At 46.6% G+C, this 25,213-nt stretch overlaps 2 protein-coding genes across 4 annotated transcripts in view; one reads left to right on the forward strand and one right to left on the reverse strand.

Moving 5' to 3' along the window:
- Nhsl2 (NHS like 2) overlaps positions 1-25,213 on the forward strand; it is a 239,757-nt gene that overhangs the window by 201,958 nt on the left and 12,586 nt on the right. Inside the window, exons 1-3 of one of the 3 annotated variants that reach the window (XM_021233590.2) lie at positions 21,222-21,582; positions 23,433-23,560; positions 23,854-24,046. The exons of the other annotated variants lie outside the window; for them this stretch is intronic. Of the exons in view, the coding sequence (XP_021089249.1) occupies positions 21,222-21,582; positions 23,433-23,560; positions 23,854-24,046 (682 nt within the window). Of the gene's footprint in view, positions 1-21,221; positions 21,583-23,432; positions 23,561-23,853; positions 24,047-25,213 lie in introns of those variants that run through there. 3 annotated transcript variants of the gene reach the window in all.
- Rtl5 (retrotransposon Gag like 5) lies at positions 16,961-21,191 on the reverse strand. The gene is made up of 2 exons (XM_013121333.3): positions 17,738-21,191; positions 16,961-17,333 (listed from the first exon to the last, which is right to left on the reverse strand). The coding sequence occupies exon 1, from the start codon at positions 20,976-20,978 to the stop codon at positions 19,194-19,196; it is 1,785 nt and encodes a 594-aa protein (XP_012976787.1). The 5' UTR covers positions 20,979-21,191; the 3' UTR covers positions 16,961-17,333; positions 17,738-19,193.

The raw sequence follows: 25,213 nt of genomic DNA on the forward strand, positions 1-25,213 counted from the left end.
TCTCCAGTGGCTGGGGAGGAGCCTCTGTTATGGTCATTCAGTGTAGAACCCAAGAGCCCTTCCTCTTTCTGGACCTGTTTCTACATCTGATGTGTGAGGGAGCCGTATAAGGTCTCTTGACTTTGCACAGGCTTCTCGGTTCTCACAAGGTAACTAAGCAATAAATATTTATCATGGTAGCAAGGGAGAGCATACAGAGTGATGTTTACAGTATGATCACAGCTGTTTGACACAGGAGAACTTCCAGAAAGATACACCCAAGGTATGGATCAGCAGCGCTTGCCTCTCATGTCAGATTAGGATTTTCCAAGTTCATTCGGTTTGCTTTGATCTCTGACCATGATAAACTTGTTTTTGGAAGAAAAAGGAAAGCATGACAGATAAAGGTTTAAAGTTGACAAATTTTTAAAAAGAGTAGTTGCCTAGAAACTATTAACAGGCAAAGGGAGTGGGAAGGTGGCAGAGGGCTACCTCATCGTCAGTGGTGATTTCACCCCATGAATCCCCCTCCCTGCCAAGTCAGCCGAGAGGTTGACTTTAGTGCAGGAGGGCTTTTGGGAAGCTCTTGGGATCCTGCTCTGTGGAAAGGGAGTGTGCCAAGGGGCTACTGTAAACTCAGTGCTGTTGGAACAAGCCCCCTTTCCAACACCCTGTCCACGCCAGGAGAAGCTCTGAGCTGTCTCTGAATTGACCTAAATTGCTGGAGAAGGAGGTGTGACATTAGCGAGAGCAATCCTCAAAGCAGGTAGATAGTAAAATGTCTTCTTTGGGCACGTCCACCACTGGGGGAGTACTCATTTATCCCCAAGATAAGGTCTGAGCAGCTGTGCATAGCAACCACTGCTAGTAGAGGTGCCCGCCATGAAGGCAGATGTTATGAGCTTGCGCTTGCTTTTTCTTCCTCCTTCCTCTCTTCCCTTCCTTCCTTCCTCTCTTGTGCATATGTGTGCCCAGGATAGAACCTAGGCAAGGCAAGTTCTCTACTACTAAGCTACAGCCACACCTAAGGGACTTTGAAAAACAGAGAAAAGGCATTGTTTAACTCAGAGTCCTGACTGCATCTACAATTCTGAGCACTGATCTCTATTCAGACTCATGTCCAGGTCTGCATGGGCCAGTCCTTAGTTTAGGTACTTCCGGGAATCCAGGCACTACCTTGGACCCTATGATCCTTTAACTGGAAGTTACCAATGAAGAAACCTAAGCTCAGGGCGTTCACACAGCTTGGTTAGGTAGAAGCAGTCTCAAAGCGAGGTATGTCCAACTCCAAGGTGCCACCCTCTTTCTCTGGAAACATAACTGCCAAAACTTGCCAACCATTTGTTTCTTGGACAGATGGACAGATCTCCCTGTGGTTAGCACTGAGCCAGTTCCCTGAGTTCACCAATCAGTGTTGCTTAGCTGGGCTCCCTCAGCAGGACCCAAAGCTGATCTGCGCGTAGTAAAGCCCTTACTTTTCTACGAGACTGTTCTCTTTGTAATGACAGCTTTTTTCCTACCATGAACAAGCCTGAATTTCCTCAAGTTTGGGGACAGAGGAGGCTGTAGACAGTCCAGCTGAGTTAATCTTATTTGCCTGTGAGATCAATTGGCTGCGGGCACCAGGCAAGTGACAGCATGGGCATTAATTCAGCCACAGTTGGAGCAGCCTCACAGCCAGGAACTGATCTATCAATCCCTTTAATGGATGGGATCACATTTAGCTAATTGTGTCTGTGGCTGGCACGATTAAGATGACCTCCTTGTGATACGGGACTCCTGCAAGGATGAGGAAATAAGAGGTGGGTAGTAAATTATGCCACCTTCCTGGCTACTCCTGTTTGGGTTCTAGGTATCCCTGAACTATGTGTTACTGTCGAAGGCAGCATAGTGTAGGGCAAGTGGTTCTCAAGCATAATCCTTGCACCAACAGCATCAACATCCATTGGGAACCTGTTAGACATGCAGATTTCTGAATCCTATCACTCAGCTAGAGTGTCTGGAAGTTCTAAACAATAAATAAGTAGCTAAATATTCTGTGTTTTAATTTCCCCCAATGAGGTGTGAACACAAACTCTGGTACCAAGCAGCCTGGATTGTATCTGTATGACCTTGGACAAGCTCTCTGACCTTTCAGTGTCTCGATTTCTTCATCTGTAACATGAAGGAAATAATGAGATCTGCTTCACAGGATTCTTGTGAGGATTAAATTTGTGCCTAAAGAAATGTCTGGGGCATTTGTGTGTGTGTGTGTGTGTGTGTGTGTGTGTGTGTGTGTGTGTGTTCCTTCAGCATGACAGTGATTCTAAGTGGATCATAAAGTTCCTGTGAGTTGCTAAGTAAAATTCTATTATTACTGTAATGGTATTTATGTGTGAATGTGTGTGTGTGTGACTAGACACGGTGAACTTATGAGTGATTTCTTTCTACCAGAAAGACTTTTAAAAATACTATTAGAGATATTATATCTTTAGAGTCTAATGAGTATACTCTGGTGAAGTAGAGAAGCTTAGCACTTCATGAACAAGCGATGGGCAGACTGGAAGGTAAGACTACTGGAGAGGACTTGGGATGGTGCGACTCCTACATGGATCTCATGCCCACCTAAGGGCAGACGAATGGATCTATGCTCGTCCAGTGACACTGCAGTAGAATGGAACTCAAGGTTCCAGAAGTTTAGAAGCAGAAAGCAGTGAACAAGAGTCTGTGGAACCAAAGGAACTTTAACCACGGTGCTGAGAGTGGCTGGTCCAGGGAGTTCAGTTGGGGAATGGATGTGAGGCTAAGGGCCAGACACAGGAGAGAGAGAGAGAGAGAGAGAGAGAGAGAGAGGGAGGGAGGGAGGGAGGGAGGGAGGGAGGGAGGGAGGGAGGGAGGGAGGGAGGGAGGGAGGGAGGGAGGGAGGGAGGGAGGCCTGGAAGCTGTCCGAGTTCCTTGATTGCTGTGGAGATGTCTGAATTACCCGATGAGAGCCCAAGTAGATTTCAGCTTTCAAAGCTGGTCAGTGAACTCTACTCATTGCCATCTCCATTTCCACAGGCCCCAGCAGCACCCTGATTAGGCTGTGAAATCTGATACAGGGCTGGAAGAGCTGATTGCAAAGACCAAGATCCAGCTTAGGTGATTAGGTTAGGGGTAGATGGGGGATGAGTTTGAAGCTCCAACCATGCTGCTTCCAGCCTCACCTGTCCCTTTTAAACTATGCTCCCCAGAATATAGAAACAGCTTAGTATGACACTTGCCTCTAAAGTATATTTTTTTGCATTCCAATAAGCACTTTAGTTCATAGTGTGCTCAATGCCTGCTAATATATGGTCGCTGTCTGGGCTCTACTGAATTGCACTGGGATTTTGCAGCTTGTCACATAGTTCCCCAGTCACATGTTCCCACCTTGTCTTGATGCCTCAGTATGGTTGTGTGGTACACTTCTGCTTTATAACCCTTGCTGTTTGCTTGTGGTTTTTGCTTCAGAACAGTTTTATTGAGACGAAGCATGTATACACCATAAAATCTGCCCATTTCCAGTTGTGCGATTCAGTGGGTTTATACTACACTAAAGTAACTTCAGAGAGTATGCAGTCATCACCATTATCAATTTTAGAGCATCACCCTAATGTGCCCATTATCAGTCACTCAACATTTCCTCCCAAGCCTCTCTCCAGCTTTAGGCAAGCATTGATACATTTTCTGATTTTGTGAATTTGCCTGTCCTGAATGTTATAAAATTGGATCACCCACTATGTGGCCTTTTGTAGCTAGCTTATTTCACATAGTTTGATGTTTTTAAGGTCTGTCCACAGTGTAGAATGTAGCAGTACTTCATTCATTTTTATCGATGAAGAACTTTTCATTGTATGATTGATTAGTTTATCTACTTGCTAGTTGATGAACATTTGGACTTTGGGTGAGAGTAAATAGTTCAGCTAGAAACATCCATGTTTAAGTTTTTATGTGGAAATATATTTTCATTTCTCTTGGGTATATTATTAGAAGCAAAAACATTATACATCATGCGGTAACTCTGTGTTTAACATTTTGGAAGACTGCAAGACTTTTTCAGAGTGGATTCATCACCAATGTATGAAGGCACTAGTTTCTCCACATCCTAACTAACATGTATCTGATTATATCATGATCATCATCATCATTATTATAGCTATCCTAGTGGATGTGAAGTAGTATTTTTTAAATGTTTCCCTAGTGATTAATTGTGTGCTGAACATCTTCTCATGTGTTTTGACTATTTGTATATCTCCTTTGCAGAAATGTCTTTTAAGACCCCTTGCCAACTTTTGATCTGGATTATTTATCTCAATGATTTGTAAGAGATGCTTATACATTTTAGATGCAAGTTTATCATATACATAGCTTGTAAATATGCTCTCACATTTTGTAAGGTGTCTTTTCACTTTCTGTATGGAATTGCTTATAACAAAAAATTTTAAATTTCGATGAAGTCCAATTTGTATTTTTCTTTTATTGCCATATCTAGGGTTATAGACTGTAGACTGGTTATCCTTTTCTTTATGTCTAATATCCACTTTTGAGTGAGTACATACTGTGTTTGTCCTTCTGGGTCTGGGTTACCTCATTCAGGATTTTTTTTCTAGTTCCATCCATTTGCCTGCAAATTCCATGATGTTATCTTTTTTGCCACTGATTAACACTCCATTGTGTAAATATACCACATTTTCTTTGTCCATTCTTCTGTTGAGGGGCATCTAGGTTATTTCCGGATTTTAGCTGTTATGAACAATGCTGCTATGATCACAGTTGAGCAAATATCCTTGTGGTATGAGTGTGCATCCTTTGGATATATGTTTAAGAGTGGCATTGCTGGGTCTTGAGGTAGATTGATTCCCAATTTTCTGAGAAACTACATATTGATTTCCAAAGCAGCTGTACGAGTTGGCACTCCCACCAGCAGTGGAGGAGTATTCCCCTTTCTCCAATCCTCTCCAGCATAAGCTGTCATTAGTTTTTTTTATTTTAGCCATTCTGACAGGTGTAAGATGGTATTTCAGAGTGGTTTTGATTTGCATTTCCCTAATGACTAAGGATGCTGAGCACTTCTTCAAATGTCTTTTGGCCACTTGAGATTGTTCTGTTGAGAATTCTCTGTCTAGATCTATACCCCATTTTTTAATTGGATTATTTGGTAGTTTGATGTCTAGTTTCTTGAGTTCTTTGTATATTTTATAGATCAACCCTCTATCAGATGTGGGGTTGGTGAAGATCTTTTCCCATTCTGTAGGCTGTCGTTTTGTCTTGTTGACTGTGTCCTTTGACCTGCAGAAACTTCTCAGTTTCAGGAGGTCTCGTTTATTAATTGCTGTTCTCAGTATCTCTGATACTGGTGTTATGTACAGGAAGTGGTCTCCTGTACCAATGCGTTCATGGCTGCTTCCCACTTTCTCTTCTATGAGGTTCAGTGTGGCTAGATGTATGTTGAGGTCTTTGATCCACTTGAACTTGAGTTTTGTGCATGGGGATAGATATGGATCAATTTGCATTCTTTTACATGTCCACATACAGTTGTGGCAGCACCATTTGTTGGAGATGCTTTGTTTTTTCCATTGTATAATTTTAGCTTCTTTGTCAAACTAAGAAACCATGATCTAATCCAAGGTCTCAAAGATTTATACCTAGATTTCCTTTTAAGTTTTATAGTTTTAACTGCTATGTATAGGTCTTTGATACACTTGGGTTTACTTTTGTGTGTACATAGGAATGGATTCAGTTCCACTTTTTTTTTTTGCATTTACCTAGGCAGTTGTCCCAATACCACTTGTTGAAAGGACTTTCCCAATGAAAGTAATTGACACCTTTGTCAAAAGTCAGCTGGTAATAGATGAGTGAGCTTGTCCCTGGACTCTTGCTTCAGTTATATTCTTTTATATATTTAATTTCAAGTCTGATAATTAAGATTTTAATTTTGAAAAACTTGTATAAAATTTTAAAATCAATAAGTAAGTCCTCCAACTTTGTTGGTTTTTTTCAAAATTGTTTCAGCACCTTTGGGCCACCTGATTTCCCATGTGGACTTCAGGGTTCCTATGTCAATGACTATAAGAGGAAAGTGTTATAAGAATTGTGTTGCATACCAATACCAATTGTGTGTACACCAATATGGGTAGTATTTTAATAATACAAGTATACTTATCCATAAACATACCATGTCTTTCTGCTTGCTTTCATAGCTATCTTTTCCATGTTTTGTAGTTTTCAGTATACAAATTGTGTACCTCTTTTGTTAGCTGTGTTTCTATGTGTTTTATTCTTTTTGGAGGAAAGGTGTTGGTACTACAAATTGAACCTAGGGTCTTATGAATGCTGAAGAAGTGCTCTACCACTGAGCAATATTTTCAGCCCTGTGATTTATTTTAATTCTCTGTAGACCAGGCTGGCCTTGAACTCTCAGAGATCTGCCTGTTCTGCCTCCTGAGTGCAGGGATTAAAGGCATGTGCCATCATCGCCCAGCATTATTTTAATTTTTAAAGAAGCCTTATGTATCTCAGGCTAGCCTTGAACTATCTGTGTAGTCAAGGATGACTTGAATTTTTGATCCTTCAGCCTCCTGTAGTGTTGGGAAGGCAGACGTGTGCCACCAAGCTGGTTTTATTCAGTGTTGAAGACTGAACCCAGGGCTTCTTGCATTCTAAAAGGTGTTCTACCAACTGAGCCACATCCCCAGCCTCTAATCAGCCTTCTTTTAGTGCTTTTTATTTTGAGATAGGGTCTCACTAAATTGTACAGACTAGACTTGATCTCATTTGGTAGCCCAAGCAGGCCTTAAACTTTAGATCCTTCTGCTTTACCCTCCCGAGAAGCTGGGGTCACAGGCTTGAACCAGGTCAAGGTTTTTTGTTTGTTTGCATGTTTGTTTTTGTTTTTCAAGACAGGGTTCCTCTGTGTAGCCCTGGCTGTCCAGGAACTCACTCTGTAGACCAGGCTGGCCTTGAATTCACAGAGACCCATCTGTCTCTGCCACTGGAGTGCTGAGATTAAAGATGTGTACCACTGCTACCTGGTTAAGCACAGGTTCTTTGTTCTTTTTAAAACTATATTTATAGCTGGGCATGATGGTGCATGCCTTTAATCCCAACACTCGAGAAGTAGAGACAGGCTACCCTGGTCTGCAGAGTGAGTTCCAGGACAGCCAGGGCTACAAAGAGAAACCCTGCCTCAACACCCCCCAAGTGTGTGTGTGTGTGTGTGTGTGTGTGTGTGTGTGTGTGTGTGTGTGTGTGTGTGTAGGTAGGTAGGTAGGTAGGTAGGTAGGTAGGTAGGTAGGTAAGCATATTGTGGTGTACATGTCGAGTACAGAGGACAACTTTTGGGAGTCAGTACTCTCCTTTCATCTTGTTTCTGTTGGTGAGCAGGGAATTCCAAGGTAGCTGGCCCACAAGTTTCCAGGTTCTCCTATCGGCCTCCCATGTGTCCATAGCAGTACCAACATTACAGATGTTCACCACCACATCTGGTTTTAACATGTATTCCAGGCATGGAAGTCAGGTCATCGAATTCATATGGTTAGTGCTTTTATCTATTAACTCATCTCTCTAGCCCACATTTCTTTATTTTTATGATGATATTGTAAATAGAATTTGTTTCTTTTTTATTAGTGTTCAGCATTGGAAAGCAAATGAACCTTGTATATGCCAATCATGAGCTCTCCCATTGAGCTACAGACCTAACTCTCTTTTTAGAATTTTTATTTGAGGACGTGGTCTCACAAAGTTGCCTGGGCTAACCACAAACTTGATATCTTCCTGTTGATGCCTTTTGAATAGCTGGGATTATAGGCTTGCACTATCTATCACTCCTGATTTATTTTCTTATTTCATTTTGGATTTTTATTACAAGTATATAATGCTACATTTTTGTATAGTTCATAGGCTACAATCTTATCAAACACATTATTTTAAATAGATTTCTAGTGGATTTCTTCGAGTCTTTCATGTATGAGATCATGTCATCTTTGAAATTTAGTTTACTTCTTCCTTTCTAATCTGTATGTATTTTAATTTTTTAACTTATTCACTCTGGTTACAACCTGTATCTATTACTTACTTTTCTGATGCCATGATAAAATAGCATGATCAAAAGCAACTCAAGGAAGAAAGGATTTATTTATGATTCCAGAGGGATAAAGTCCATCATAGTGGGGAAGGCATAGCAACAGAAGCAGGAAACAGAGAGATCACATTTCATCTAAATAAAGGAAGCAGACAGCTGGAACAGGAAGTGGGATGAAACCATAAAACGCTCAAAGTCCACCTCCACTGATGCACTTCCTCCAGGAAGGCTCCATCTCCAAAAGTTTCCATAACTTCCCCAAAGAGCATCACCAGCAAGTTGGTGTTCATATCCATGAGCCTGTGAGGAGAACTTCTCATTCAAACCCACCACACTCCAGTATAATGATGAATGGAAGTAGTAAAGAGTAGACACCCTGTTCTTGTTTCTGATCTTAGGGGGATGTATTCAGTGTTTCAACACATTAAATGTGATGTTATTGTGAGTTTCTCTTACATGCTTTTTTGTCTATTCTTAGTTTGTTTGCATGCTTTTATCATGAAAGGATATTGCATTTTTATATCAAATCCTTTTTGTGCCTCCTAAGATTGATCATGATTTTGTTTTTCATAAAATCAATATGATGCATTATATCGATTTTCAGATGTTAAAACAATCTTTCATTCTTAGGATAAATTCTACTTGGTAGTAGTATATGATTACTTTTATATATTACTGGATTTGGTATGCGAATATCTCATTGAGAATTTTGATATTCATATTGCTAAGGGATAATGGTCTGTACTTGAGTTGCTTGTTGTCAGTGTTGGTATCAGTAGTACTGGCCTACTGATGAGCTGGGAAGTGTTACATTTGCATCAAGATTTTGAAAGTGTTTATAAAGAATTGTTGTTAAGGTTTCTTTAAATATTTCGTAGACTTCAACAGTGAATCCATATGTTTCTGACCTTTTTTAAAAATCCATTGTGTATATATACTATATTTTATTTATTCATTCATTTTTAAAGATCCATTTATTTGTATTTTATGTGCATGAGTGCTTTTCCTGCATGTAAGTGTGTGCACATCATGCATTAAGTGTACATGAACGTGAAAAGAAGGTGTCAGATTCCCTGGACCATGCGAGTGCCAGGAACTGAACCAGGGTCTTCTACAAGAGCGACAATAGACCATCTTCCCATCCCCCTGGGCTTTTCTTTGTAGTTATCTTAGTCTCTTTAGTTATTATAAGATTATTTGAAGTTTCTATTACTTCTTTAGTCATTTTTACATTTTTTATTTCTCAGTGTGTGTAAGTGCAGACATATGCATGACATGTGTGTCTTAGCCACATTGTGTTGCTATAAAGAGACACCAATACCAAGATTATAAAAGAAAACATTTAATTGGAGATTTGCTTACAATTTCAGAGGTTTGGTCTGTTATCATCATGGTGAAGAGAGTGGCAGCACACATTGTTAGTAATCAGGCATCTGTACTGGCCTGTCCTTGGGTTTCTGACAAGACATGCCCTCAGCTGCTGTCACTAAGAGCACCATCTGTGCATATTCACTATGTTCCCTTTTAAAAGGGCTCCACCCACTTTCCATCCTTTTCTCTCTCTCTTTTTCCCTCTCTCTGTCTGTCTCTCTGTCTGTCTCTGCCCCTCTTTCCTCCCTCTTGCTGCTCCTGTCTCTGGACGTCGGTCTCCCCCTTCCCTTTCCCCTTTTAATGATTCCTTTCCCTAATAAAAAAACTCCTCTGCTTGAACTCTGTTGCATGGGGAGTGTTACATTTACATCAAGCTGCTTTTCTTCAATTACAACACACATGGCTCTGGAGCAGCAGCTAAGAGCTTTTCAAACCTCAAAGCTCACCTCTAATAACACATGTCCTCCAACAGGACCACACCTCCTATTCCCTCTCAACAGTGCCACTCCCTGGTGACTAAGTATTCAAACATGTGAGCCTATGGGAGGTCATTCTTATTCAAACCATCACAGTGAGTGGAGGGCAGAGGACAACTTTCTAGAGTCAATTCTCACCTTCTTCCATGGACTCTAGGGATAGAAGTTAGGTCGTCAGGTTTGCACAGTGAACACTTTTATCTTCTGGGACCTCTTGCTAGCCTCATCTTCAGTCATTTTTGACAGTTTGTGTCTTTCTAGGAATTCAGTCATTTCATCTAGGTTGCCTTTTTGGCATACAACTGTTCACAGATTCTATTCCTTTCTATTCTTTTTGCTTCTATAAGGTCAATGAAAATATCCCCATGTTTACTTCTGAGGTTTATTCATTGAGAGCCTTCTGTCTCTTCCTCACAGCCAGTCTAACCAAGAGTTTTTAAAACCCCATTTGGCCTCCTTCTGCCTGTGTTTGCATGTCCTTTACAGGCAAGAAAGTAAGTCCTCCTCATTCCTACATGTGGAGCTTTCAGTCTGAGGCCCGATGCATACTTTCCTGTTCCTTGTGTTAACTGAGGCAGATTTATTCTGAACTAGCGTCTGTAGTAACCAGTGGCCGCGGAGTGCAGGGTTGTCACAGTCCTAACTCTCACTGTGGGAATTAAGCTGCAGCTTTTTAGTACATGGCCCCCAGCCAACGTAGTGCATTTCTGAGTAAGTATGAGGGCCTGGAACAGAGCCGAAGGCATCAGGTTCTAACAGCAGGGACCCTCAAGCAAGGTGTTGTAGATAGGCCTGGGGCTTGATCATGTGAAGTATTGTCTACATTGTGTCCTGAATGGGAGCTGAGGCAAGGAAGGCCTCCTCCTGTCCTGACCATATGTCTTCTTGGTCACAGTGCCCAGTGCTGTGCTGTCCTGGTTGGCAGAGACTCAGGGAGGCAGGTAAAGGCATTTGAGATGTGGGGCAAGGGCTGGTGTGCTAATGATCTGGGGTGGCTGGCCCAGTTGGTAGATTTCCCCCTTTTCTCTGCATGCCCCAAGTCTGGCTCAGGCCTAGGGTGAAGCATTCACTAGTTCAGAAAATGTGTTAGAGTCCATAACATGTGTATCTACTTCTAGATTATTTACAGACAAATGAGATATCTGTATCTCCTGTAAGCAGGTCTCAATTTTAAAACAAAGCAAACACCACCACCACTTCCTTGGTGAGAAAATGAAAAAAGAAAAAAAAAAGAATCAACTCTCTGGGATGGGTGTGCGGTAAGCTAGAAACCCAAACCAACTGTGACAGCAGCAGCCCCACCCCGGGCTGCTGACTCAGGACCAAGAGGAAGAGGGAGCTGCCAGACTTCATGATTTCTGTAAACAGTTCTTGAAAGAGAAACCACACACTTGTCCCTCTGCCAGCCCGCAGCTTGTCCCCACAGCTGACAGGGCAGCCATTGTCTTTCCTCTGATACCCTTTGGCAGGACTCCTTAATTTGAACTCCACGGATGTCTAGTGACTCTACAGCTAGAATTTAGGAGATCTGAGAACCGGGGTAGAAAAACAATTTGATCTTTTCTCCACCAGCCATGAACAGAATTTTAGCATTTCCTCGAAGTATGAATGTAGGCAACAATATATTAGCTGAATTGGGATTTTTCTCACCAACAGAAATCACAACTATTTTCATATCGTGATACAATTGTTACATTTCAGAACTCATCAGACTCTAATCTCTACACTTGCCATTAAGCCTTGTGATTTAATCTGTTATTAGAGATAGACCTGAACCACAAAATGATTTTAAAAAATGACAGTCTCATATGATTGATCTCCTTTGTCATACTACATATTTTATTTTATGCATGCAAGACAAGAAAGAACATATCTCAAAAAATGTTATTTTGAGAAAGGATCCAGGTTCACCGAAATGCCAGAGGAGTTCATACTTGACTGGTAGAAGCTTAAGACCTATCCTAGACCTTAGGCCACTTTTGCTCCTTGGGCCTAGTTTTGTTTTGTGTTTGTGTGCTTTTACCTGTTTGTTGAAAAGTGGGGGGGGACCTCACTATATAGTCAAGGCTGGTCTTGAACTCGAGGTTTTCCTGCCTTAGAGTACCAGGTGCTTGGATTAAGGCATGAGCTACCATGCCTGAGTCCTAGTGTGTCATTGTTTTGTTTTTCTTGAGACAGGGTCTTACTAGGTAGCCAAATCTGGCATAGAATCTTCCATCCACCTGCCTCAGTGCTGGAATTAAAGGTGTGGGTCACCATGCCCAGCCCTCTTGGGTTTCATTTCTGAACCATAAAACTTTGCCTGTCTGCATGCTAGTGTTATAACACTGGTCAGCTTCACCTCTCTGCCATGTGCCTTACTCTACCAAAGGAGGACTAGTAGTACTACTCATAGGAAGGTTGTGATGATTAACAAAAGTAAAGCACTTGGGCTTGCCTCATGGTCAGTGCTAACTAGGTATTGGCTATTATCGTCGTTGCTGGTTCATATCAACGAACTCATTGATATGTTCTATTATTACCTCCATTTTTAGAGAAAGGAAAGCAAGACTTAGAGAAACACAGTGAACAACTCAAGGCTGAGTCTGTGTAAACCTTAAGCCCAGTAGAGGTCACTCTTCACTACAGAGTGAGAGGAGGTCATGGCCCTCAGAGAGATGATGGACATTGCCAGGGAGCTCAGGTGAGAAGGAGCAACTAGCTGTGTGACAGTCTGAATAAGCTAGACTTCACCCCCTGTCCTCAATACTCCAATTAGAGAAGTAATAATGAAAACCTGATAAAAGCGGTTTGCAATGTGGCCGCATTGAGAAGAGGAATAGTGAGTCCAAGTCCATATTTGGGGCTACAGACGTGGGGAGTAATCACTGATCCATTCTAATTCTGGGCTCTGGTCTGTCCTGTAAGTTGGTCTGCTAAGTTGTCAGAGCTCTTCCTGGGAGGCAGGTTCCTCCTCTGCCTGACACCAGAGCTTCAGCCCTTCCCTTATGGGATTCCTGGGAAACTTCTAATTCTTTGGGATCCATTGTTTCAGAAATCTGATGGAGTCTCTCCTGCTTAAGTGGTTGCAGTCCCTATTGTCTCCCCTCCAGCTCTTTATAGGGACCTCCCAGCTTCAACAGCACAACAGCAGCCAGGTCTAAGGGGCCAGTCCTCCTTCCAAAGGCATCTGCCAGGGCAGCATCCATAGTCTGGGGGGGAGGAACCCACATTCTCATGCTGCAGAGGCCCTGCAGCAGTGAGCTCCATAGTGCAATCCAGAACACCCTTGTTCCTAAGTGGAACTCCAGCCTTGTGGTTCAGTGGTGCCAGGAGTACAGGGCAAGGGGGAGCTGAGAGGGGCAGGGTTGTTTGTGAGCAGAGGTGGCTTCATGAAGTAATCTTGGAGCTGAGCAGATTGCTGCTGGAGTGGAGCCAAGAATGTTTGGAAGTCCCACCCATTTCCCCTTTTCCCTTTTCCTCTCCCCTTCCCTTCCCTCCTTCTTCAGAAGGTTCCCCTTATAGTGAGCAGGTTGGTCTTGAACTCCTGGGCTCAAACAATCCTCCAGCCTCAGCCTCCCACATAATTAAGATTGTGGGGTCACGTCATTGCACCCTGAATGTTTATGACGTTTTAAGACAGAAGAATAGGCTGGGCGTTGGTGGTGCACGCCTTTAATCCCAGCACTCGGGAGGCAGAGGCAGGCAGATCGCTGTGAGTTTGAGGCTGGGCTGGACCGACAGCCTCGAAAACAATACAGAGAAACCCTGTCTCGTAAAAACCAAAAAAAAAAAAAAAAAGACAGAAGAATAGGATGTTCAAAGGCCCAGAGGCAGGAGAGGGCCTGAAGAAAGAAGTGATTCGACATGTCTGGAGACAGGACAGACTAGAAGGAAGGACTATGGTTGTGTGGATGCGTGGGTGTGCTTACCTTATGAGCAGATAGCAAAGAATGTCAGAATCAGGTCCAGGAGTCTTCCTCCCCACAGGGAGAGCCATTGAGGGTGAGACTTGTGAGCTCAAAGCAGCGGTGTGTCGGTGCTCAATGCATAGGCACACATCCACAACACCACCTCAGACACATGGAAAGTGGCTTGATTAGTAGCAGCAGACATTTGGGGCTGGTTAGACCAGCAGGGAGCTACAATACTCTGGAGGAGAGATAAATGAGAGGTTCTACTGAGGTGATGGAGAGTCTGGACCGGCTCCACTGTCTAGCCTAGTCCATACCCCGGGCAGGTTTCATTTATGTGTGGTAAGTGGGGAGAAAGGAATTGCAAGGGAACTGGCTCCCCTTGTTTCCTCGGTGTGTGGGTCCTGTGAGATAAGCCCCTCCCCCAAGCCATGGCCAGCACTTCACACATTCCGTTTTAACCTTTCTCATATTAACATCCAAGGCTCCACTTCCCAGTCCCCACCCTACCCCCACCCCCCGTTAGGAGGGCTGCTGAGGTAAGGGGCCCTTATTCTACTTCTGTGTGTGGCAGGCAGGAAGGGGAGGGGGTGCAGGGAACAGGTCAGGGCCTGCTCACTGTCAAACGAAATAGCCACCCTTTTAAGCCTTTAAGAAACTGTTTTCTTCCAAGTAGATCCCCCGTTACCAAGGCAACTTGAGAACTCTGGGCTTTGTGTTTCTGCCCAGGGTCCCTGGGGAGAGATGGCCTGCTGAGCTTTCCCTAGCCTGGGCATGATACAGGACAAGCTAACTGGAGGTCTCTGTGTTGAGGGAGTCTCTCCCCTCATTCCTTAGGTGCTTATCCCCAGGAGGAGCCCACACCACCCCTACCTGAGCCCCATAAGCCCAAAACAAATGTCTGCAACCACCCTATGGACCATTCATCCCTCTTAGAAGCTGAGGCAGATGTTGGGGAGGAGTGACCTTACACTAGACCATGGTGTCTGCTGAGGAATCCCTGCTACGCGTATTTCTCTATTGTGTACTATGGGTTAGAACTGTATCTCTGACCTGGTGCCTGCTTTGGGAGCTCTACGGGAAGGCTTGGAGGAAACTGGCCAGGAAATGTCATCTGGGCTACTTAGTCCCCACAGCTAGACTGGCATTAGAGTCACCTCAGAAATGTTTTAGAAATAGGAATCACGGAGAGACTGATTCTATCGGCAGTGTAGGTAGAGATTAAGAGCACAGGCTCTGGATGTTACAGTGTGGGGGTGACCGTGAGCCAATTGTGTGAACTTTCAGATCTCAGTTTCTTCACTAAAAAACCATTTAAAGGTCAGAATGCGTAAACAATGAACAGTCAAGCCAGAACCTCAGGCAGCAGGATCGTGTGTCTTCCTGCATGTCTTGGGAAGGGGGTTTTGTCAGTCCTCAAGATCTTTTTCAACCTTCAGTCTCCACTTCCCCCTTCCCTTCCTCTGTCCTCTGTTCTGCCATGTAAAAAGGCTGTGAGGTGCAAGGCTTCTTCAAGCCACATCTCCCACATTCAGGCTTTTGTGAGGCATGAGGAGCTGCTTTCCTTTTTCTAAATCATGACTGCATTTTCATTTTAGAGGCTGGCATCCTCTAGTCCTCCAAGCATCTTGACATCTACAGTTATCCTCAGCAGTCACTTCCAGTTCTCCACACAGGGCCTTGTTTACACACCCACTTTCTCAGTTATGGACCAAACCGCTGCTGCTATCCTGCTTGCTGTATACCATGCTGTGAACTCAGCAGTGTAAACAATCAAAGAGGGTGTGGCCAACGAGAGGGTTGCTGGCAGGGCGGGCCTGGAAGCCTGCAGGGCTGGCACACAGTTGACCTTTTTTCCTGCTGTCTGTCCTTGTCCTGCTCCCATTAGTCTTTATACAAAATGATCCTGCTCGCCCCTGCCTGCAGCATCATGAGAAATCTCCGGCTGCTGGGTACCCTGTCTGACCTTCTAAAGCTCTAGAACGATTCCCGGTGCTCACGGGGCAGCTCACAGCCTGTATAGCCTCATCCTTCCCCAGAATGGACAATCAGCCACATGCTCAGCACTGCCACTGGGCCAGCCTTGCTGGGCTTCTCTGTGGAACAGAATCACCACCCACCTGGCTGGTTCCCTCAGAGCCCCCAGATACAGTACGCTTGGCCCAGAGTCCGACATTGGACCTAAGATTCCTGAGGTTTGGATTCCTCAGTTCTTAAAAAAAAAAGATAAAAGAAAAGACACCATTGCCTGCCTGAACTGTAGCGATGAAATGTTAGTGAAATGGTTCTTCTCTATTTCTTCCTCTCAAAACGCAAATGTGCCTCTGTAACTAGGACTGTTTCTCCACAGGAATGCTGGGAGGGAGCAGAATGGGGAGACAGGCCTATTAGACAGTAGGACGGATGGAGTAGGGGCAGGATTATGAAGAGGCCACTCACTTTCACCTACAGGGCAGTGACTTCTAAGCCCGCAGCCTTAACTAGAAAGCAGTGAAAATACTAATAATAAAAAAAAAACCCTGCTGCCCAGCATGGTTATCGGGATGAAGGATAATGGTAGCCCCAAGGTGCCTAGCCCAGCACTTACAAGTGGTAGGGGTTCAGCAAGGAAAATGTCTTAAATCATTTCTGAACAAGCTGATCAAGTCCCAGAATGGGGTGCAGTTTTTTTCTGGCTCCACAGTCTGAAAAAAAAAAGCAGGGAGATCTTGCTGGCCCTGGTTGGCCTGCTCTGGGAATGTTTCCAGCTAGCTCACTGGAGTCCCATAGCACCATCTAGTGTTCCAAAGTGGAAAGGCTCTCCCTCTCCACCCTGCCTACCTCATTCCTTCCTTCCAAGCACTGCTTGGACCTTCTTTGCCTAGAGGATCTCAAGGCTTTGGAGTAGCACAGATCAGCTAAGGTGCCTAGGAAATAAGTAACACAGGTTCCCATCTATGTTCGTTCAGTAACACAGACAGACACAATCTTTACACACCCTTTTTTATTGAGGAGAGAAAGCTTTAGCGTACAGAACAATTTATCTTCACAACACAATAAATACAACAGTAACAATTATGACAGTAACATATTTGTTTCTCCCAAGTTTCTGGGTGTCCTTGGGATACCCTTATACCCTGCATGCATACCCCCACCCCCACCCCCACCCCGACCCACCCCCAACCCAAGGAGGCACTCAAAGCTTCGGACAGCTCCTGTAGCTGTCACATCACAAAATATTGAAGTTCTGGGAAAGAAGGGAAAAGGTCAAAGGAAATCCAAGCCCCCTTTGCCCCCAGAGGCCTACAAACCAGTTTACTGCTCAAGCGTGCTCTCCCTGGCTGAGGCTACACGTGTTCAGAGTAAGAAGCACCACAGCATCAGGCAAGGCCTATGCCACGGAGGTCTGTGGAATGTGAGGTACAGGACGCCTGCGCTTTGCACTTCTCCACAAGCACACAGACAGCATGACCGGCATGTTGCCATCAGCAGATAGGCTCCATAGCTTCAAATAACGGTGTTTTCCCTTCTGGAACTCTCGCCTGAGGAAAGAAGCTGGAAAACAACACAGAATAAAGTCTTCATGTGGCTCCTTACCCCTGCCCTCATAGGAATGCGGAAGCCAAACCCCTGGAATGTCTAACAGCTCAGGAGGGTGAAATGATTCCACACCACACAGGTGACAGCCATTTCAGGGCTGCCACTGGTCCTCCAGCAAGATGACCTCAGCTTTAGAAAGAAATGAGCAAATGCTGCTTCTGTGTGGTGGGATTCTGCATGTTTGCAAGGGGAATATTTTGCCCTTAATGCGTTCTCTGCTTCCCAAATTTGCCATAATGACTATATGTTAACTCTTCTCTTGTGGGGAACTATTGTAAAGGTAGCAACAAGTTATAGGAACCGATTCCACTGATATTCAGGCAAAGAAACAAAAAGCAATAAGCCAAAAGGTGCCTTACCTCTTGCTGATGAACAGAGATCTCACCCTAAACCAGTCTGAGGACTAGGTCTGTCTAGGACTCCTCTTCCTCAGGTTCCTTCCTCTGGTCTTAGGTTCAAATTCTAGGGCCAGGTTCTCATCTTCAGACTCCAGTGAGGAACATACTCCATTTGCTGTTTTCCTGCTGGCCACAGACCCTGGGGCTACACGTGCCCAGCTGCTGAGCACTGTGCAGCAAGTTCAGTGTCCAGGGTCAAGCTGGGCCAGCAGTGAATTGGGCTGCCATTTTGTGGTCAGAACTGATATAGTACATGTGTAGTTTCACTGCAGTGGCAGTATTTTGTGGACCCAAACTGGACAGCAGGTCTCTTTTTAAGGGCACCTGAATTTGTGCCCAAGAAGTCCCTGGAGTATATAGCAGGCAGTCACCCCTTAAGCCATGCTGGCAACAGGCCTGGGAGGGATTGACCCTCGTGTTAGGGCGGCGGAGGTGTTGGGCAGCAGTGCTTCATGGATGCAGTCTCTGGAGAGCTGGCCCTGTTTTCTTCTTTCAGAAATGAGTCAGAGGGGCTTAAAGAGCAGGCCAGCAAGGCCACCTCCACCACCTTGAGGATACAGTCTCCTCAGAGGCCTTTGGCTGCAGGCCAAAGCCTAGCTGGGCAAAAAGGGCCCTGTTCACTCCTTAGGATGTCAAACTGAGTTGTGGTGCTGCTGCCACCTCTGCCTCTGCCTACCCTTAATGCTAGTCCTTTAAGGGAAAGGCGGCCAAAGCCTGCTCAAGTGTCCTGGTGCAGGAGTCTGAGGGAAGGTAAATCCAGGACTCAAAGTCTGCCACCATCAGCCAAAGAGACTAAATCTTAGTCAAGGTGTCCATTGCACACGTGACTTTGCATATTCTCACAGTGCTAGGTGTAGGTTCCTCTTTCGGGCCCTTCTGCTGGAAATATGGCAAGTATGTATTTCTTGGTGCCATTCTGCTCATTGTCCAGTAAGTGGTCTCAGTGACATCAAGAGTTTCGTGTAGCCTGTCCTTCAGATCACTGGGGCTGATCACTGAGGCATTGGGTGAAGTCCTGTTGGGCCAGTCAGGATAAAACCACAGGACACAGGGCAAAGAAACACAGGAGAGGCAACGATTGGGGACGACTAGAGGAGAAGACACAGGTGACCAGTGCATTTACACGAACAGGCCCAGAAACTCGCTCTCCATCTTAGGTGAGGACCGAGCAGAGTACCTGACAAGAGAATAGTGAGTATTGACTGACCTCTCCTTCCCTAGATGGCCTTGGTTGGGCACATTTCACTCTCTGGTTGTAGTTGCAAAACAGTCTGGAATTCTGCAGGTCTTCTTTGAGTTCTTCAGGTCTGGAACTTTCTTAAAGACTGGTCAGTAGATGGGGCAGACACAGCAGCAATAGCGAGGGCAAGGGATGCAGTAGAAGGGTGTGTTCCCCGTGACCGAGTCACCCCAGCATTCACACTCGAATTCGGCCTTGAGCTCGGTGCCCCCCCTGTCTAGGGGTGAGGCAGAAGAGCACTGAGGGCCGTCTTCGCATTTGGCGTTGCCCCAAGCGAGCTGCGTGGCGAATCAGTGGTGGTGAACTGTAGAAGGGAGCATTGGTATCTGGAAGACCCTCCAGAAGTGGGACTCGGTTTCTCTGTCTGCTAGAATGTATCGGAGGTGGTACGCCTAGGTAATTCTCAGCATGGTAGCCTATCCCAGAGCTAATGGTCTGGGTTGAAGTGTCAACAAGGACAGGCTCTTCCATCTCTATCAGCTCTCCATGTAGGCCATGATGGTGGGCAGCAAGTGCATGCATGTGTACATGCATGTAGTCGTGCACATACACATGCTGAATCTCTTCCCTCCCTTGCTCGTCTTCTGACTCCAGGACCCTAACCACAATTTCATCATCCTCCTCATACTTATTTTCATCACCATCCTCATTCTTCCTCATCTCCTCTTCCTCCTTGTCTTCCTCCTCCTCCTCCTCCTCCTCTTCTTCCTCCTCCTCCTCCTCATCTTCATCCTCATACTCATCTTCCTCATACTCATCTTCCTCATCCTCCATCTCTTCTTCCTCCTTCCTCATCTCCTCCTCCTCCCTCAGCTCTTGTGAGAAAACATTCATGTGCTTCCTCTGGTCCATCACATAAAGCCTGTGCCCGCCTGCCTCTTCACCCTCATCCTCAGTATAGCACTCCACACCTTCATTGTCATCCTCATTAGGAACTGGAACAAAATGGTAGACGCTATTTTGAACTTCAGGGAGTGGGGCTGCCTTGGGGACACGCACTTTCCTTTCTATCTCCGCACACTCAAGAATCAGCTCATCCAGGTCTGCCATTTCAGTTGACCATAAGAGTTCCTTTCGGAAAAACTCTGACAAGCCTTTGAGGAATTGCTTTTGGAGGCGACAGTCATCCCAAGACAAGAACTGGGCCAAGAATTGAAAAGCATCTGCATAGCTGCCCAGGGTACAATCTCCCTGCTTGAGCTTACGGATGGCCTTTTTAGCCACGCGTGAGGGGATAGGGCCACAGAATTCCTTACGGATTTCATCCAGGAAGCGCGGGAAGTTGGCATGCAAGGAGCTTCCTTCCTGAGTGACTGAGATAGCCCAGTCTCTCGCTTCCCCTGTGAAAAAAGAAATCAGAAAGGCCACCCGTTCCGCGCCCCCAGGGAAGTGATCCTCGTGATTGGCTATGAAAGTCTCTAGCTGCATCAGAAATTCAGCCAGGTAGACTGGGTCGCCTGAAAATGGTTCTATGTCTGGCCGCTCCAGCGGTGGCAGAAGGGCCTGCAGGGGTGGCTCCTTTGAGTGCAGCTCCGACTGGGACAGGCTGGGTGACAGAGGAGGGTCAGTGGACCCGTCGGGGTTGGTATAGTCCTGGACCACGTTAATCAAAAGATCATCTGAGACATACTCGGGATCTGTGCGAGGAGGAGGCCAGCACAGGAACGGCACCTCCTCCTCCTCCTCCTCCTCCTCCTCCTCCTCCTCCTCCTCCTCCTCCTCGGGAGTGGGATCGGTCTCATTGATCAGTAACTCAAAGTTCTCCTCGGCAAGGACGGGCACTATGGGCATCGGCCAGCGGATGTAGCTCGAGACATTGCCCCGCAAGGAATTAACCTCAGCCAAGGCTCTTCCGAGCTGCAGGCCCAGATGGGCATTCTCTCCTCGAAGGGCATTTAACTCCTCTCGCAGGGCCACATTCGCCAAGCGGAGGCTATTGAGATTTCCCGCCGCCTCTGACATCGTGACTAGTTCCTGGGGCTTTGAGTGTCCCGCAGCTGGGGGCAGGGACTAAGAGGGACTGAGGGAGGAGGCAGAAATGAGGAGGTGGGCGCGGGAGACAACCGAAGTGCGGCGACGGGGCGCGAGCGAGCCCGGGCCACACCCACAGGGGCTCGGTCCGGGACGCGTTACCTCTCAGCTGGGGTCAGAGAGGCCAGGCAGCGGAGCGGGACCTGGAGGCTGCAGGCGCAGGGCACAGACGAGATGCTGGCAGCTGTGGCGTGGACTGAAGCAGGCAAGCAGGAGGGAACGGACTGCGGCAGGATCTGTCGAGGAAAAATCTTGCGGACAGCGATCCCTCGCCTTTTAAGCACAGCCACGCGCGCCCCCCGCAGGGGCGGGCCTTCGGGAACTGAGGGAGCCCACTGGCTCCCGCGGCTGCGCTCTCACTCACTCTCTCCTTCCCTAGCTGCAGCTAACTCGGGTCGGGAAAATGCGACAGCGACTGCCCACTCGAGGTCGTCATGGCGACAGCCAGTGAACGTGTTCCTCTCCTCGGGCAGGCCCCCGAGTGTAGAGGAACTGCTTCGCGAGGCGCAGCTCAATCTCCAGAGCCTGTTGCAAGGTACTGCGAGGGAGGGGGGCTGCCTAAAGGCGTCTGCGCAGCAAGAGGGGGGGCAAAGAAGAACCGGGGAGCATCAAAAGAAGGAAAACAGTTCCAAAGCACTCTCTTTTCACCTTCCAGACTGACAATGCTAAGACTCTGTTTCCAGAGCTGTTGCTCTCGCCCTCCCTTTTTGATTCAGTGGTCCATAAGGGGAAAGGATGCAGGCTGAGGCAGGCCAATGGGTCTAGCAATTCACAGAGAAGGCAATGGGAGCCTCCCTCAATGGAGACCCATATTCCTTCCCTCCAGCCCCCCTGCTGTCTTATCTCCCATGCCTTGGAATTCCGGCATCAGAAAACAAAGGGGACATGTTTGGGTCTCCTAACCCAGACTCTACACACTGTTCCTGTAATAACCTCCCAATTACAATGAGCTTCTCCGTAGACATTACATCCCCAAGCTGGCAGTGTAGCTCAGTGGTAACATGTACAAAGCCCAATATTCTATGTCCAGCACCACAAAAAAGCCATCTCTTGCTACCCTTGAGTTTCTCTTACTACTCTTGAGTTGCTCAGGAACACTGGACACAGAGCTGGATCCCCCAAGAGGTGTCTAATGAATACTAGATGTACAAAAGGTCTTACCAGTTCTTATTTCTCCATAGCAGCAAATGTTAACTCCAGTGCAGAATAGAAAGCACCTGATAAGCCTCCCAACTGGGCTGCTGCTGAAACCCCTAACTCTGCAAAGGGCAGTGGTGATGTTGGAGAAGCAAGATGCTGAGGGATACTCATGAGCCCTGTGTCCAGCAAGGAAGGGCTACTGGGCGAGGTAGGGGTGGGGTGAGGGTGCTGTTATTGCCATAGGCAAAATTAGGACCAGGGAGCAGAAACTCAGAGAGAACACATTGCACCTCCAAAGAACAGCTTCTGACATGCCCAGTAGCCACAGTCCAAAGAAAGGGGTGTTCGTCAGTTGTCTGTCCTGAGACTGAAAAGGCACCTGGAAGGGCTGCTGAAGAATGTGGGAGCACAGAGTGGGGACATTGATGCAAAGAATCAGCCATGAGAGCAAGGCCCAGCACCAGGTTCGGAGTCTCTTCAAAGCCTTGAATGTTTGTTCTGAGCTCTCGCTGTCTGCATTTCATCTAAGCCATTGCTTTGGTCAACCCTACTCAAATCTTACACGTACTTATTTCCTCACGTTGCTCTTGAACTTCGCTGTGGTCTGTGCCACCCCCTTCAGTTTCCTAACTTTTAGCCTCCCTAGACCTGATCCCATCCACAGTGAAACCAGACCAACTATGAGTTCTTGAGGCCAGTATGGTGGCACAAACCTGTAATGCCAGCACTCAAGAGTCTGAGACAGGAGGGTCTTGAGTTCTGAGGCCCCCCTGGGCTACGTGCAAGACTTTGTGTCACAGAAAACAAAGAAAATGTAAAGTTCTTGCCATCCAAGACAGAGTTCCAGACTGGACTTCTCAGTGTGGGTCTCTTCTGGTTTCATGCACATTGTTCCTTGGTAGCACTGCACAGCCCCCCGAAGAGCTGCAGAGCCTCAGAAAATGGAACTATTAGCAAAGGGTGTCTACATCCTGAGTGTTGGCTCGTGGTTGAGTGCCTAAGGTGGGGGCCACTAAGAGAGGGCATGGTCCACAAAGCAACACAGCTTGGATTTACTGCCTTTCTGTCCTCCTCTGCCCTCATGGTCCTGGGAACCAAGCACTTTCCATTTCTGAAGCCAGTGACCAGGAAATAGCTCAAAGAAGCAATCAGGCTGGGCAGCTTAGTGCCTGGCTCGTTGTCCTCACCAAGCCTGGCACTTGGCTGAGGCCCCCTAGAGTGTGTCTCTACTATGCTGTTTTTCAGAAGAATATGAGGAACAGTACTCAGAGGCCAGACTTCTGGGGCAGACCTTCCGCTCTTCTGATGAGGCTCCTAAGCCTACTCCCAGCCCAAGGCCCCAGTCTGCCAAGCGCCTGGAGTTTGTATTGATGGTGAGTTGCCTCTTCCCCAACTTGGGAGAGCCAGCGTGCACCCACCGACAGGGGATCTTCAACTGCTTATGCGATTCCCTGGAAGCTGCTACTCATCACTGCTCACTAGCAGGGCTACCATGAGGTCCCACTGGGAAGGGCCCTGCACAGCAGGTGCCTAGTCAGGGAGCCTGTACATGCTTTTCTGCCTTCAAGAGGACACCTCCAACCATTCTGCCTAAGCAGCCATCCTATGGGCACCAGCTCCTCTCCAATAAGAAGCACACCTTTTCCATCACCCTCTCTCCCAACAGCCTGCAAAACGGCAGCTGAGCAAGGATGAGACCACGACCCAGGGTGTGAGGGCCCCCGAGGCCTGCCTGAGCCTGTCTACCGTCGACAAGCAAACTGCATGGAATGGCCCCTTCCCTCTACCCATCCTACAGGAGAAGCGCTGGCTTCAGCCCTGCTCCACGCAATCTGACCTTGTGCCCATCAACATCTCTGGTAGAGTTGCTTAGCATCACCTGCTTGCTTCCCTTCATGCAAAAGGCCCATCCTCTCCAAATGCACTGGGTGCTGGGGAGGGAGGGCCACTCTATCTGCTACTGGCTCACCCTGCACTGTCCAGGTCTTGACTCCCCAGGGAGTGGAGGCTTGCAGAAGAGGGGACAATGACTGCTCTTCCCTCCCTCTCTATCTGCCCTGCCACTACAACTGATACACTGTAATAACAAACAAGTTTCTTTGCACAATGTGCCAAAAGTTTTCCGGAGGAGTTTGGGTATTCTTTTGAGGTTAAGTGGAAACGAAGTTTGTGAATTTTTGTTTGATTCAGGTAAAGATAATGTTAGAAACCCAGAGCTGGGTTTGGAATATACGGATAGTTGACAGAAGGAGTGAGGGACCCAAGCACTGTGGTTTAACTGTAGTGTAACAAAGGAAGGGGACACAAAGGGAAAAGACAGAAAAACCGAAAGGGGGCCCACGATGACCTTGAGAGCAGGGGGGGGGATATCCATCCTAGTTTCGTTTCTCATTGCTGTGATGAGGCACCCTGACAAAAGCAACTTAAGGGAAAAAGAGTCTACATGGGTTCACGGCTCACCAAAGGCAGCAGGAACATGAAAGCAGCTAGTCACATTGTGTCCACAGGCAAGAAGCAGAAGACAATGGCTGCTTACTGCTGCCCAGTTCCCTTTCTCTATCTACAGGGTTCAGGATTCCCTGCCCAAGGAATGGTATCATCCACAGTTAAGTTGGGTCTTCTCATATCAGTTAATCAAGTTAATCCCCACATTCATACCAGAGGCACATCTCCAGGTGACTCTAGGTTCTATCAAGTTGACAGCACTATCACAGTTTCCAAGTTGGTATTCACATTTCCACTCCAGTGACTGTAAGGAAAAGGGCCAGTTGTATCAGGAAACATGGCAGAGGCCTGATGAAAACAAGACCTCAATAATCTGAAAGGACCAGAGGAGGCCTGGAAGCTAGCACGGGCCCTGCTGTGTTGGAAAAGGCTGGCGAAGGCAATGAGGACAGCTCTGTCTCTGTGTGACCATGCTCCCTGGGACCACGTGGGTTCATCCACCAGGCCTAGAGTCATCTTGAGAAAGAGAGGCAGGAAGTAGATCTTGGGGCCTAGGAAATTTTGCCAAGGGAAATAGAACA

Source organism: Mesocricetus auratus, unplaced genomic scaffold, assembly GCF_017639785.1.
Source record: "Mesocricetus auratus isolate SY011 unplaced genomic scaffold, BCM_Maur_2.0 Super-Scaffold_100003, whole genome shotgun sequence".
Lineage (NCBI taxonomy): Eukaryota > Metazoa > Chordata > Mammalia > Rodentia > Cricetidae > Mesocricetus > Mesocricetus auratus.